The sequence below is a fragment of the Protomyctophum parallelum genome, assembly GCF_964188405.1.
Source record: "Protomyctophum parallelum genome assembly, chromosome: 11".
NCBI lineage: Eukaryota > Metazoa > Chordata > Actinopteri > Myctophiformes > Myctophidae > Protomyctophum > Protomyctophum parallelum.
In genome coordinates this window covers 4,043,268-4,057,458 of record NC_139707.1, presented here as the reverse complement: position 1 = coordinate 4,057,458, position 14,191 = coordinate 4,043,268, and the positions used below count along the sequence as shown (strand labels likewise).

At 45.4% G+C, this 14,191-nt stretch overlaps 1 protein-coding gene across 1 annotated transcript in view; it reads left to right on the top strand.

Moving 5' to 3' along the window:
• The first annotated feature begins 6,030 nt into the window (after positions 1 to 6,030).
• col5a2a (collagen, type V, alpha 2a) overlaps positions 6,031 to 14,191 on the top strand; it is a 93,352-nt gene continuing 85,191 nt past the window's right edge. Inside the window, exon 1 of the mRNA XM_083777186.1 lies at positions 6,031 to 6,315. Within this exon, the coding sequence (XP_083633312.1) occupies positions 6,222 to 6,315 (94 nt within the window). The 5' untranslated portion in view covers positions 6,031 to 6,221. The remainder of the gene's footprint in view (positions 6,316 to 14,191) is intronic.

Genomic DNA, 14,191 nt, shown 5'->3' with positions numbered 1-14,191 from the left:
TACTCTGTTACAAGTAAAAGTATGCAAGTCCAGTATGCAATTCTACCAGTACAAAAGTATTGGCATCAAAATGTACTTGAAGTACAAGTCAGATAAATGTTTTGACAGTAGCAGCTCAAAATGGGTCACATCGCAACACACTGTGAGCTTATAGATCCGACTTGAGTAAATGTACTTGTAGTTACTTTACACCACTGCCAATGGTGGAGGTCATAATATGCTTGACATGAGAGCTCACAGGTGGATAGGGTAAGATGAGAGCTCACAGGTGGATAGGGTAAGATGAGAGCTCACAGGTGGATAGGGTAAGATGAGAGCTCACAGGTGGATAGGGTAAGCATAGACATGAGAGCTCACAGGTGGATAGGGTAAGCATAGACATGAGAGCTCACAGGTGGATAGGGTAAGCATAGACATGAGAGCTCACAGGTGGATAGGGTAAGCGTAGACTGAGAGCTCACAGGTGGATAGGGTAAGCATAGACATGAGAGCTCACAGGTGGATAGGGTAAGTGTAGACATGAGAGCTCACAGGTGGATAGGGTAAGCGTAGACATGAGAGCTCACAGGTGGATAGGGTAAGCGTAGACTGAGAGCTCACAGGTGGATAGGGTAAGCGTAGACTGAGAGCTCACAGGTGGATAGGGTAAGCGTAGACTGAGAGCTCACAGGTGGATAGGGTAAGCGTAGACTGAGAGCTCACAGGTGGATAGGGTAAGCGTAGACAGTCAACGTCTGTCTGTGGTGGTTGGGTTCTAAAATGTCCATGTGATGCTCTCAATCGACCTGACACACTGGATAGGCCTCCTGATATGAATTAAACACATAACAGACGTATTTGATATCAGTGGGCATACAGTACAGTGTCCTGACAAAGCACTGGCGTCACATCAGTATGTTTGCTGATGAGAATTAAAGGTATATTCAATAATTCAAATATCACTTATTTTTTGGTTTTGTTGCGATAATCCTCTCTACTATAGAGTGTGCTGACCATATAAGGAGTTCCTCCCTGTCCCCAGTTAACCCCTGGGGGTCAAAAAACCTTAGGTTTCGTTTTTGGCTCTCTATCCTGATTGGATGAAAGGCTTAGGTCCCAGCCAAAAACGAAACCTAAGGTTTTTTGAGTGAAATCACTGAATATACCTTTAATCACTACATGTAGGTTAAACAGATGAGGGTCAACTCTAAGAAATATAACAATGAATGACAATTATCAGGGGGAAAACTGGGTATTGACATCAGGGACCCTCAAGCTCCCAAAATGAATATAATGAATGAATATAATTCAGTGTCTCAGGTTAATGCGTTCGGCAGGAGAGTGCACATACTTGCACCAGAAAGAGCTCCATCATTCCTGTCATCCCACCACCATCATGTTCTCTGTTTATGTTACGGCCTGATACACAAAGGAGGGGAGTGCAGGACTAGCCTGTACTTGACTGTACGTATATGGCATCAGCCCAGGTGAAGCAGTCTCACATAAATCAGCCATTGTGCACTGGAAACCGGAGTTCACCACCCTTCCCACTGGCTGGTTTGTCTCCAATTTTGTGGACATTTGTACAACTGCAATTCATGTACATCATACAGCAGTCGTTTTCATAGGACTTTCCAGGTAAATGCCTTGATCATCATGAATGCATGTGAATGCATGCATGTGATGCATGCATGTGAATGCATCATGAATGCATGTGCTCATGCAGCTCTAAGGCCCGCCCTCTCCCACTTAGACACACCCACTTGGACACTTTCCACTTTAAAGCCGGGCTCATTCATTCCAATGTAAAAAACCATGGATTTTACACATTAAATACTGGTTCATTTTTTGGAAACAGACCTTCAAAATCTCTTCCAAATCCGTCAACAAGGCCTGCCATATGCACTGGAAATATATGTGCGTGGCATTTCTTTTTTTAAACAATGTTTTATCATATAGGAGAACTATTGGTGGAGAGGATTATGCTTAGCTTTGATTGGACCATAGCAGTTTGGGGAGCGGCTTAGCTATAGGTCAAACTTGAAAAATGTCTGTCTGAACTCTGAACTGAGTGGTGCTGCGTGCGCACACACACACACACACACACACACACACACACACACACACACACACACACACACACACACACACACACACACACACACACACACACACACACACACACACACACACACACACACACACACACACACACACACACACACACACACACACACACACACACACACGTGTCAATGGAGTGGCTAGCAACACTCAAAAATCATGACAGATGTTACACGCACACCGGATTGCGTAGATTAATGCATGCACACCGACAGCATTTTACAGCAGAGGGGTAACACTTCTCTGTAAGGCAGCCCTCCTAGGTCGCACACAGGGAGGCAGGAAAACAGCTGTGATTCATCCAGATTGATTCCCCAGTGCACTGATTCCCTGACTGCCTGCCTTTGGCAGCATTAACTATAATGACAGAATATCTGGCATATCATGGCTGCAACAAACAGGCAGCCTTACCGAGGCCCTGCCATGTCCCTCCCCTCCAGGCAGCCTTACTGAGGCCCTGCCATGTCCCTCCCCTCCAGGCAGCCTTACTGAGGCCCTGCCATGTCCCTCCCCTCCAGGCAGCCTTACCGAGGCCCTGCCATGTCCCTCCCCTCCAGGCAGCCTTACTGAGGCCCTGCCATGTCCCTCCCCTCCAGGCAGCCTTACTGAGGCCCTGCCATGTCCCTCCCCTCCAGGCAGCCTTCCTTACTGAGGCCCTGCCATGTCCCTCCCCTCCAGGCAGCCTTACCGAGGCTCTGCCATGTCCCTCCCCTCCAGGCAGCCTTACTGAGGCCCTGCCATGTCCCTCCCCTCCAGGCAGCCTCACCGAGGCCCTGCCATGTCCCTCCCCTCCAGGCAGCCTTTACCGAGGCCCTGCCATGTCCCTCCCCTCCAGGCAGCCTCACCGAGGCCCTGCCATGTCCCTCTCCTCCAGGCAGCCTCACCGAGGCTCTGCCATGTCCCTCTCCTCCAGGCAGCCTCACCGAGGCTCTGCCATGTCCCTCCCCTCCAGGCAGCCTTACTGAGGCCCTGCCATGTCCCTCCCCTCCAGGCAGCCTTACTGAGGCCCTGCCATGTCCCTCCCCTCCAGGCAGCCTTACCGAGGCCCTGCCATGTCCCTCCCCTCCAGGCAGCCTTTACCGAGGCCCTGCCATGTCCCTCCCCTCCAGGCAGCCTCACCGAGGCCCTGCCATGTCCCTCCCCTCCAGGCAGCCTTATACTGAGGCCCTGCCATGTCCCTCCCCTCCAGGCAGCCTTACCGAGGCCCTGCCATGTCCCTCCCCTCCAGGCAGCCTTACTGAGGCCCTGCCATGTCCCTCCCCTCCAGGCAGCCTTACTGAGGCCCTGCCATGTCCCTCCCCTCCAGGCAGCCTTACCGAGGCCCTGCCATGTCCCTCCCCTCCAGGCAGCCTTACTGAGGCCCTGCCATGTCCCTCCCCTCCAGGCAGCCTTACCGAGGCCCTGCCATGTCCCTCCCCTCCAGGCAGCCTTACTGAGGCCCTGCCATGTCCCTCCCCTCCAGGCAGCCTTACTGAGGCCCTGCCATGTCCCTCCCCTCCAGGCAGCCTTACGGAGGCCCTGCCATGTCCCTCCCCTCCAGGCAGCCTTACTGAGGCCCTGCCATGTCCCTCCCCTCCAGGCAGCCTTACTGAGGCCCTGCCATGTCCCTCCCCTCCAGGCAGCCTTAGGGCCGATTCATACCCCTATTTTACCGCTGTTTCGGCGCTGTAGTGCCGAAATGATTTCGGCTCGTCAGAAATTTTCAGTAGCACCGAAGAGCCGACTTTAGGACGGTACCCACCCCCCCGAACCTCAAATGACGTCAAATTGTAGGCTCTTCAGCACCGAACCGACTTTTATTCGGCTCTAAAATAGGAGTATGAATCGGCCCATACCGAGGCCCTGCCATGTCCCTCCCCTCCAGGCAGCCTTACCGAGGCCCTGCCATGTCCCTCCCCTCCAGGCAGCCTTACCGAGGCCCTGCCATGGCCCTCCCCTCCAGGCAGCCTTACCGAGGCCCTGCCATGTCCCTCCCTCCCCTACGGCCTCTTTCAGAGAATATCCAAGGGATGTTTCCCCCAAGACTTGTAGCAAGATGGTCTCACAATTGGCCAGAGGCCACTCACTTTGTAGGCAGGGCTACGAGAGAACAGCTGTCTTTCTCATTTAGTTCTACTGCAGTCCCCACCTCCCCGCCATAACCTTACCCCCATCCCTGTCTCACAGAGAGTAAATCACCTGATGCTTTTAGCGCCTTTAGAACATGGCACACAGCTGTTTCCTGTCAGTACTCAGTAGGTTTCTGGGACCTACTTGGTCCAGGGGCAGAGGTGACGGACCAGGTAACACAACTAGGGTGTTACATGCGCTGCTTCTATCCAATAAATCGCATCTGGGCTGTAAATGATGCTCCAAAGAAAACTTGCATAACGCTTTCTCATTTACACCTTATATTTGGAGTTAATGTGTGTGTGTGTGTGTGTGTGTGTGTGTGTGTGTGTGTGTGTGTGTGTGTGTGCCGTTGATTGAGCTCCGTTCAGTCAGGTCGTTAATGCTTGAGAAATATGGGCACACTCTCAATCTACCTCTTAAAATCCTCAAACTCCTCTGGCCTTTATTACCTAGGCTAGTGGAAAATGTCTGCGGCTCAGCTTTCCTTACGTCATTTTAGGTCCCGGATTGGAATTGGACTGAGAATGATTACCAAAAGGGACTTCAAAATGGCTGCAAATCAAATAGAATCTGTGACCCATATTTCTACGACATCTGTATTGAGTTTTTCTTTTTTGTGAGGAGGACATTTGGATTGCCTGACACCCACAATGCAGCAGACTCAACTGGTGTGAATATTCTTGAAGCATTGCTCCTTAGAGAACCCTGCCTGTAATTTTCGCTTTTGTATCTGCAATTCCTCACAGATAAATCGGGGGCTTCTTTATGAGCCATGTCATAAAGAATTGACTTCAAGGAGTCGAGTACAAACAGATTACCTCCATATCTTGCAGGAAAATAAACAACTTATTCCATCTGCACTCCTTAGTGAGTACTTTAGGTGCATAAGCTATAGTGCTGTCAAATTGTGTTGCAAATGAAATACAATATGTTGTTTTTTAACAACTATTTTAGAAACAAACCCCGCAAAAAGTAAGAGATAAGTGTTGATGTGGTATTCTGAAAAGACACGCGAAGCAGATTTGGAAATGTTGCGCCATCACAAGATCTTAAAACAGTAATGTCATTCTTAGCAGATTCCATGTCCATGCCAGAAGGGGCTGACCTCGGTGCCCTCTCTAAATTTACCCCCAGGATTCCCGGTCATGACCAGTGACCACCTACATTCATGATGACCACCCACAGATTGTGTCCCTGTTTTACAAGCCCAAAACACTCCTTTCATTGATCACTAAATCTCCTTCATTACTGTTAGCCAGGATCAAACTAGTCAAGCAGACGAGCACCTGTCATCCCTGCTTCAGGTTGCATTTTTTTCAAGATTTCTATGCTGCGTTGTCTTTCCCTTTTGGTTCTGTCTTCAAATGACAATGAGTTATAAACTCTATTCTTACTCTTCATTGCCTAATAAAAAGAGCTTCTAAGCTCGCTGCAAAGTTTGGTGCCCTGCAGACTGCAATAAAACAACACTTTTATGGTCTTGCTTTTAAACCACTACTGAGGAACAGCAAAAAAAAAAGAAGGAAAAAAGCAGTGAAAAGGTCCTTTCTTGTTTCCTTATCAGTTGCATGTCATCCGACGTTCCAAATTTAGATAGTAGCGTTGGTTCAGTTTGGAGATAACCGAACAGGCGAAACGAATTGCTGGAAAGTATGAGAACTTGTGAACATGGGTGTAGTTCTCCTACAGCCACAAAGGCCTGTGAGGGGATGGTTATGGGAGAGGGCTGACAAAAGGGGGAGGAAGATTTGGCTCACCAGCATTCTTCTCATTTAAAGCTGTAACTACATGCTCCACACACACACTCACACACACACACACACACATACACAAAAGAAGGCACTCGCGCAGTCTGGGCTGGGTCTGGTTGCTTGCTTACAAGGATAGAGAGACTCTTGGCTTCATGGTGGAACAGTGATAACCTGACCTTTTTTTCTTCCTTTTTCATCCCTTTTTCCTCCCTGCTTCGCACACAAGGAACTAAGGCTCATGTCTTTATTATAGACATGATGGGCTTCGTGCATTTAAGGACTTTACTTCTTCTGCTGGTCTCTGTGGCTCAGGTTTTGATTGTAACATGCCAAGACGCTGGAAACAGTGGTAAGTAAAGCCCCCCTCGCCTGTTTGTTTTAACACCTCGTTGTCTGATAGGGACAAAAGGTTAGGCTTGATGACTAGCTGTGAACGTGAGCTTGTTGTACTTTTGTCTTCTGCTCTCATGGTGCAGACGTTTGGCATAACTGACAACATCCCCTATTGGCCAGATTATTTAAATCAATTAACTGGATTTTTATTTTTAGGCTTACTGCTCCTGTTTACCGATGGAAATATGATTTTAACTAGATTATAAGATAACCAGGCATCGGTTGTTTCTCTCAAGACTCATTCCTCCTCAGAGGGGAGGGAATTCTTATTCTGTACTGTACATGATAACTTGATTTCTTCTGCTGTCTGTGTATAGATGGATGATAACGTAATCACAGTAGTGAACATGAAAGACAGCTCTTTCTCTCTCTCTCTCTCCGTCTCTCTCTCATATACTTTGTTTTGAGTGGACTGTTTCTCAGAACAAGAGTTGTAAGAGAGATGAGATTATCGGCAAACAAGTCGTGCTGTCAGGGAAGCGGCAATGGGCACATCTGTCAGTGTTTTGCCAGTGAGGTCACCCTCAGGCACTAAAAAGGTGCAGTGGGGAGACATGGCACCCCCAGCAGCTCTTCTTTAAGCCCTGGCACATTGTGGGCCCAGTTGAGTGTTACTAACATCCCTCAACGTGACAGTACATCTGTCCAAAGCATTTCGACACCGGAGCTCGCTCGCTCACGCGTCTTTGAGGGAACACGGCCTGCATGTTAATCCAGTGCAGATGTGAAGAAACAGGGGGGGGGGGGGGGGGGTGCATGGGGGTCTGGGGGTGTCTGAGTCACACAGGCATAGACTATTGGTGGTACATTAATCTGTAGGTTGTCCCAGAAGAGCTGGCAACGCCCATGGATGGAGCACCTCAGCACCTTGTTTTAGTTGAGCTATGCTCCTTCCCCCCCCCACACACACACAGTGTTTTATCCACTGTGATGTCAGAGGATGATGTCATGGGCCCAGGGCTGAGTGGAACATTCATTTTAGGGGGCCTCTGTTTTCCCTTTTCTTTCTCAGTACCAGTAATGGCATCGTTTTTCTTTTTTGCCTGTTAGTCCATCGGGATCAAATCAGTGTTGCTTTCATTTCATCATCATCTGGTATAGGAATGCATTTTATTTGTAATTTCTTCGGGTGGTAGGGGGGGGTGGGGAGGGATCACTTCAAGTTCACATGTGCTGGCGTCACAGAGAGCGCCACCTTGTGGTTAATGTCAGAAAGGCCTCCAAACGTATTTTACACGAGGACCCTCAACAATGCTGTCGGTGCAGTTGCCTGTTAAAGAAAGTGGCCCTGCAATTGTATTGCTTTGAGTATTTTGTTTTTATTATGACACTTTTACTCTAACCTTAGTTGAGACAGGTATTTACAGTTATGTGGCTTTTTTTTTTACTTCATGCCGTTATTAATCACGTATGCCATGTGTTATACCTATGACTGCCTCACATAATTGCAACGAGTTGATTTGTTATTTTAACATTTTTGGCCATTTCTGAAAAGTCGATAATTGTTTCACATAATTATAATGAAATGGCCAAAATAGGAACACCAGGTCTAATAAGTTGAAAGAGACACCATTTTAGTTTGTTTATTTTTCCAGGGTTGGTCTAACACAGAGCCATCCAATAGAAGAGTTGCGATATTGAGGTGGCAGAAAACAGCACGGCCACGTGGTTAATGTACTCGCGCGAGCCCATAGACTAACCAATAGAAGTCTATGTAGAAGAGCCGCCATTGGACTGGCCCCATGAAGTGAACGGAGTTTGCATAACTCTGTCTATACTCTAGGGCTCTGGTCTAACCGTGGTAGAGGCATACTCTAGGGCTCTGGTCTAACCGTGGTAGAGGCATTATTGCCATCATTCTTTCCTCCACCCCATAGAAGGGGAACTGGCTCCCTGTCCATATTTGTTCATGTGAAACAGAGCTCAGTCATCTCATCTTGCAGTCTCATATCTGTGGTCACAGAATAGTTTGCCGTACAGACAAGCCTGGAAAGTTGGTGGCTTTTGTTGTAGACTAAAGGGAACATATGGTTTGCCAGCACTACAGAAGAAGGACAATGTGCTTTTGTGTGTTTTGCTTGGTTATTACAGTTACATCTCTGTGCCACACAGCAAGCGTACAGAATACACATAGCAATATGGCAGCGATATGGACTCTTATGTTTAACTTGTAGATGTTCGGAGGCAATTAGACGTGCTTTCTGCTCACCGGTTATTTGATTTAACCACTTAAAACCTACTTTATACTTCAACAGACAAACGTGTTGTGAAAATAGCCAGCCTGCAAGCTTACATGTTGACAAGTTGTGAGCTTGTAGATCAGCTATTAGAAAACTAAATAGAAATAGCAGCCCAAAATAGGCATGCCAGGATAAAAGTTGTTAAAAAAAAGCCACACACTTGGAATGAGATTTTACCATCACAGAATAAGTTAAGCCACACCCACAATTCAGTATATCATTTTGCATTTCCAAACTTCTCAAACATTTCCTGCAAAGCTTCAGAATAGTTGAAACTTGGACAAGCAATGCAGTATTGTACTATAAGCCCACATCTACAATTACCAGTGTTTCTGTATTTAATTGAGACTTTTATATGGAAAATTGTTACTTCAAATTGAGTGTGGTTGAATGTTGATGAAAGTGAGTAATTGCAAGCAGACATACTGTCTCCAGAAACTTGGAACATAGCAGTAATATTTATCGGTTCTTAAAACGTGGGGGGGAAAGAGACAGCAGAAAGTTGTGGTGAAGGGTCGTGAGGTTATTTTCCTTCTCTGAGGAACCAGGCTGGCTGTGGTTGATGACTGGAAACATCAACTAAAGTTGAAGATCCTGGTGATGGATACGTTGTACGGTTCTGAGTAAATGCCCTATGCATGCACATGTGCTAGAGGGTTTATTCAAGACAAGAAGGTAGAAGATACGATAAGTTACTTTTGATTGATTGATTGAAATATTTATTAACAGTTTGCAGAATTTACAGTACATTTCAAGCACAAACTCAATACAAAGACTGTTAACTGTGAGTGGACGACCCAATTAAGCATTACACTTGTTTACAACAGGGTCCACATTGTTCAATTCATCAAAAACTGAGGTTTAATTAGCAATGCCAAACGTCACTGTCAAACACTGGTGAAAAGTAACTAAGTACATTTACTCAAGTACTGTACTAGACTAGGTATTTGTACTTTACTTGAGTAATTCCAATTCCCAATACTTTTACTTCTACTATACTAGATTTCAGGGGGAAATATTGTATTGTACAACTTTAGTTTGTATTGTACAACTTTGTAGATTTTGATAGTTTTTACAAAACATATACATTAACCTCTGCAGCCCTACAGTATATACATTTCGGCCATTTGAAAATAGCCGAAGATGTTCATATATTTGAAAACTTGAAGTGGGACATTCTGCATAATGAGTACTTTCTAATTGTGTAACTTAACCCATTCTGACCTGAGATCAGATTCATACGAGGTTTCCACTGGACACACACTGGTCTGATGAACCCATTCTGACCTGAGATCAGATTCATACGAGGTTTCCACTGGACACACACTGGTCTGATTAACCCATTCAGACCTGAGATCAGATTCTAAAAATGTCAGTCGCTCTTCGATTTTTCAAAAATAGCAGACGTACAAGCTCGTATCGCGCCACTCGGTGGCGCGATACGAGCTTGTAGGTCTGCTATTTTTCAATAGCTAAAGCACAACATAATGCCAACACCAAAACGGGTTTCCGTACAGAATGGGTTAAGTAGATTTTGATATCAATACATTTGTACTTTTTCTCAAGTACATTTTGAATTCTGGACTTTTCTTGTAATGGAGTAGTTCTACATTGTAGCATTGATACTTTTACTTAAGTAAAACAATTGAGTACTTTTTCCACCACTGCCAAACGCCACTTATATGTTTCAGACGAGGGTACAGTAGAGCCCCTGCTGGCCCAAAAACAGTACAAGAATACCAGCAGTGGAAGGTGCAGTGTGTGCAAGTCAAGATGTGGAGTAAGGTTCAGGTTTGTGAACATGAAAGGGGAAAAGAAATAAAATAACTGGCATATGACCATTGACTCCAAAAACAAAAAACAGCTGTCTTTGCCCAGTATTTAACCCATGGAATATTAACCCATTCTGACCGGGCACCCATTTTGGTGTCGGCATCATGTTATGCTTTAGCTATTGAAAAATAGCAGATCTACAAGCTCATAGCGCGCCACCGAGTGGCGCGCTACGAGCTTGTAGGTCTGCTATTTTTGAAAAATCAAAGAACGACTGACATTTTTTAGAATCTGATCTCAGGTCAGAATGGGTCAATCAGACCAATGTGTGTCCAGTGGAAACCTTGTATGAATCTGATCTCAGGTCAGAATAGGTTAAACTGTATGTGTTTGAGTGTACAGTGCATGTGCACTACAGACATGTGTGTGTGTGTGTGTGTGTATGTATATTGGACAGCCGCACTCCCGTCCCACAGTCGTAACAACGCTGTAAAGCTTCTTCAAAGATGCCACTTAGCACCGTACATCAAAGACCAAACACTCTTTTGTTTAGGCTTTTTTTGCGTCTTCTTTTCAAATGAATGCCCTTACTTTAGTCACCTTTTCCTCCAGTGCCTGATTTGAAGATATTTATCATGGCCCGAGGTCAAGTCAACTCCAACATTTTCCCCCAGCTCACATCGGAACTTGTGACCAAGGAACAAGTATTCGCCGACTACGAGTCAACAGACCTGCATGAGGTCACTCCTCCTAACTCACAAATGAGTTCCAGTTGCTTTGCTGCCACATCACTGACATCGTATGCAACGGGCTGTTTTCTACTACAGCCGAAATGTCCAAACATGTGAATTCAACCAGGTCCGCAGACAGACGGCCACTGATTAGAAACACATGCTGCATTTCTGAGCTATGACTTGGTTTTACACGCCTCTTCTGAAGTTCTGGCTCACCAGATTGTACAGTACATTGTATTGGGTTGTATTGTATTGGGTTGTATTGGGTTGTATTGTACAGTACATTGTATTGGGTTGCACCTTTGATGGGTTAGTGGGTGTCTGGCCCAATAGCCCCAGATTGTACAGTACATTGTATTGGGTTGCACCTTTGATGCGCTCCGGCCCGCGGGTTGCCACAGAGTTAGTGGGTGTCTGGCCCAATAGCCCGCGTGGTGGCACTGACTGAACCCATGTGACTCGATGGCACAGGCAGATGGAGCTGATAGGCTTTTAATGCAGCTCACGCCTGTGAGGACCGCTCCATGGGAACCACTTATAAACCAAATTATGGCAGTCAGCAAATGGGAGGCTTGGGGGGGGGGGGGGGTTGGGGGAGGGTGGGGGTGGTGGGGGATGACTTCCAGATGTTAAAATAGTTGCTTTGGCAGTATTTGGAGAATATTAAAACGAGGCTTGGACTCTGCGAGAGCTGGAAGGGGAGGAAGAAGTTAAAATGGCTGATGTAAGGCATGGTGTGCCAGTGTCTCTTTAGGGTGAATCTGCACACAGAGTGACAGGATGTGGAGTTTACAGAATCCTATCTGGCCCTATACGAGCTCGTGGGAATACCATGTCTCCTGTGCACCCCCGCGGCACACGCCTCTGTAGTTTGGAGCTAACCAACTATCTGTCTGGAATACCATGCAATTAAGGTCCGTCCTGACAGTTCTCCTGCTCCGTGAACGGCACTTCCTTCCAAAGTTGCTCTGTCATCCACTCAGCCTGTCCTGGATCACAGGACAAGGATGCAAACCACATGTTTCAGTCCAAGATGCTGATGAACGCATCGAGTTTCACAAATGAGAACAATCTTCCAAGATTAGTAGAGTAGTACTGGGAGAACAGGCTATAGCAGGGGTTTCAAAGGGGGCCATATTAGAAAGCATGAAAACGCCAAATATCCTTACATAATGTACCTACGGACTATAAAAAAGGCACATACATATGCATCGCATTTAAACTATCATCGTCTTTTGTCAGGTGCGTGCTGTGGACAAAAAGTGTAACCCAGCCTTTTTTCAGCCATAATTTATGTCACATTACCAAATGTAGCCAGATGAGCAAGGTAAAAAGAAAAGGAAAGAAAGAAAGAAAGAAAGAAAGAAAGAAAGAAAGAAAGAAAGAAAGAAAGAAAGAAAGAAAGAAAGAAAGAAAGAAAGAAAGAAAGAAAGAAAGAAAGAAAGAAAGAAAGAAAGAAAGAAAGAAAGAAAGAAAGAAAGAAAGAAAGAAAGAAAAAGAGAAAGAAAGAAATACAAGGAACACTGACAAATTATACTCTGGGAATTGCCAAGGTTAAAACATTTTAATGTAAAATTGTCCCATACTGTTGAGGGGCCATTCATAATACATTACAGGTATGATTTGGCCTGCGGGCCGCTCTTTGGACACCCCCGGGCTACAGTATCAGAGGATATATTGAGTGTTCACTGTTCACGAATGACAATACATGTAAATTCAACGTCCACACACGTCCAGTAAATGTCTCTCTCTGGTCTCTATTGACCTGTAAGATGGGCCAGAGTCTAATGGTTAAAATTGTCTGAAGTCATTCAAAACTAAGTGATGTTGGTCCAAAGTTACACTTGATCACATTATACACCAATAGCAGTGGCTCTCATACAGTAAATGAGACAATAATTATCATGGTGGTACATTAAGATGCTATTGAGAGACCCTCGCTGGTGCCTGACAGCCTGCACGGCTTTGGGGGTGTTGACACAGCTGGTTTGTGGTTTTTCGGCAGAACTGGGTGAAGACTTTTGGCCTCTTGAGCTTATCCACTGTAGGCTGGCAGGCCTTAGTATAACGCTGCAGTCCCTCGGAGCGTGTTCTCCATCTCTCCCCTGGTGATCATTTCAAAGGCTGCTGTAGTAATTGCATTAAATCCTCCAGTTTTGCAAGACGTTACGTCCAATTTGGGACTCGCACTTTCTCCTTTCTCCTTTCTCCTTTCTCCGCGGTGAAGTGCTTTCTGCCAGGTAATGGACTCAGCGGTATCAGGATCCTGTTTTTTTTCTTCCAAATAGGTCTTTGTTTCAAATATGAACACCATTTTAATATTAGTGAATTAAAACTATGAGGTTCCATGAAGTCATACAGACTTAACATTACCCCAGTTCAAAACGTGAGTAAAGTTACACGGAGGCCCAACTTGTTTAAATGCCACAAAACGAAGCCCGTCAGCCATAATTGCAGCCTTTGGTCAAACCTAAATTCTAAGTTGTAGCTAGATGTATATATTATAGCTGTCGAGGGTTGAACAAGTAGCACTACAAAGGTTATGGTGGGTGACAGGGGAAGCAATGTGGTCTCATATGTTTCCATCCTTAAAAACTTGTTGGACAGCTGATTGACTTAAAAGGTAAAATACCTTGTAAGCAGCACACTGAAATGGCTTAGTGTGGGCTAAGTCCAGTGGTGGAAAAAGTGCTCACATGTTTTACTTAAGTAAACGTATCAATACTGCAATGTAGAACTTCTGTGTTACTAGTATTCTGTAAGTCTGGTATTCAAACTTCACTTGAGTAAAAGTACAAAAGTATTGGTATAAAAATGTACTTAAACTACCAAAAGTAGAAAAGTACTCATTATAATGCAGAATGTCAAGTCTTCAAAGGTTTAAACATCTTTTGAAAATAGCAGATCTACAAGCTCACGCAATTCACATTGCGACCTTGTAGATCTTCTATTTTCAAATGGCCGAAATAGGGCTGAAGTGGTCAATGGATATTTTGTAATAATATGTAAACCTTACCACACGAAAACTGCATTGTTTCACTCCACTGCTATATAACTCAAAATTGGAACGTCTAATTGTATTTAT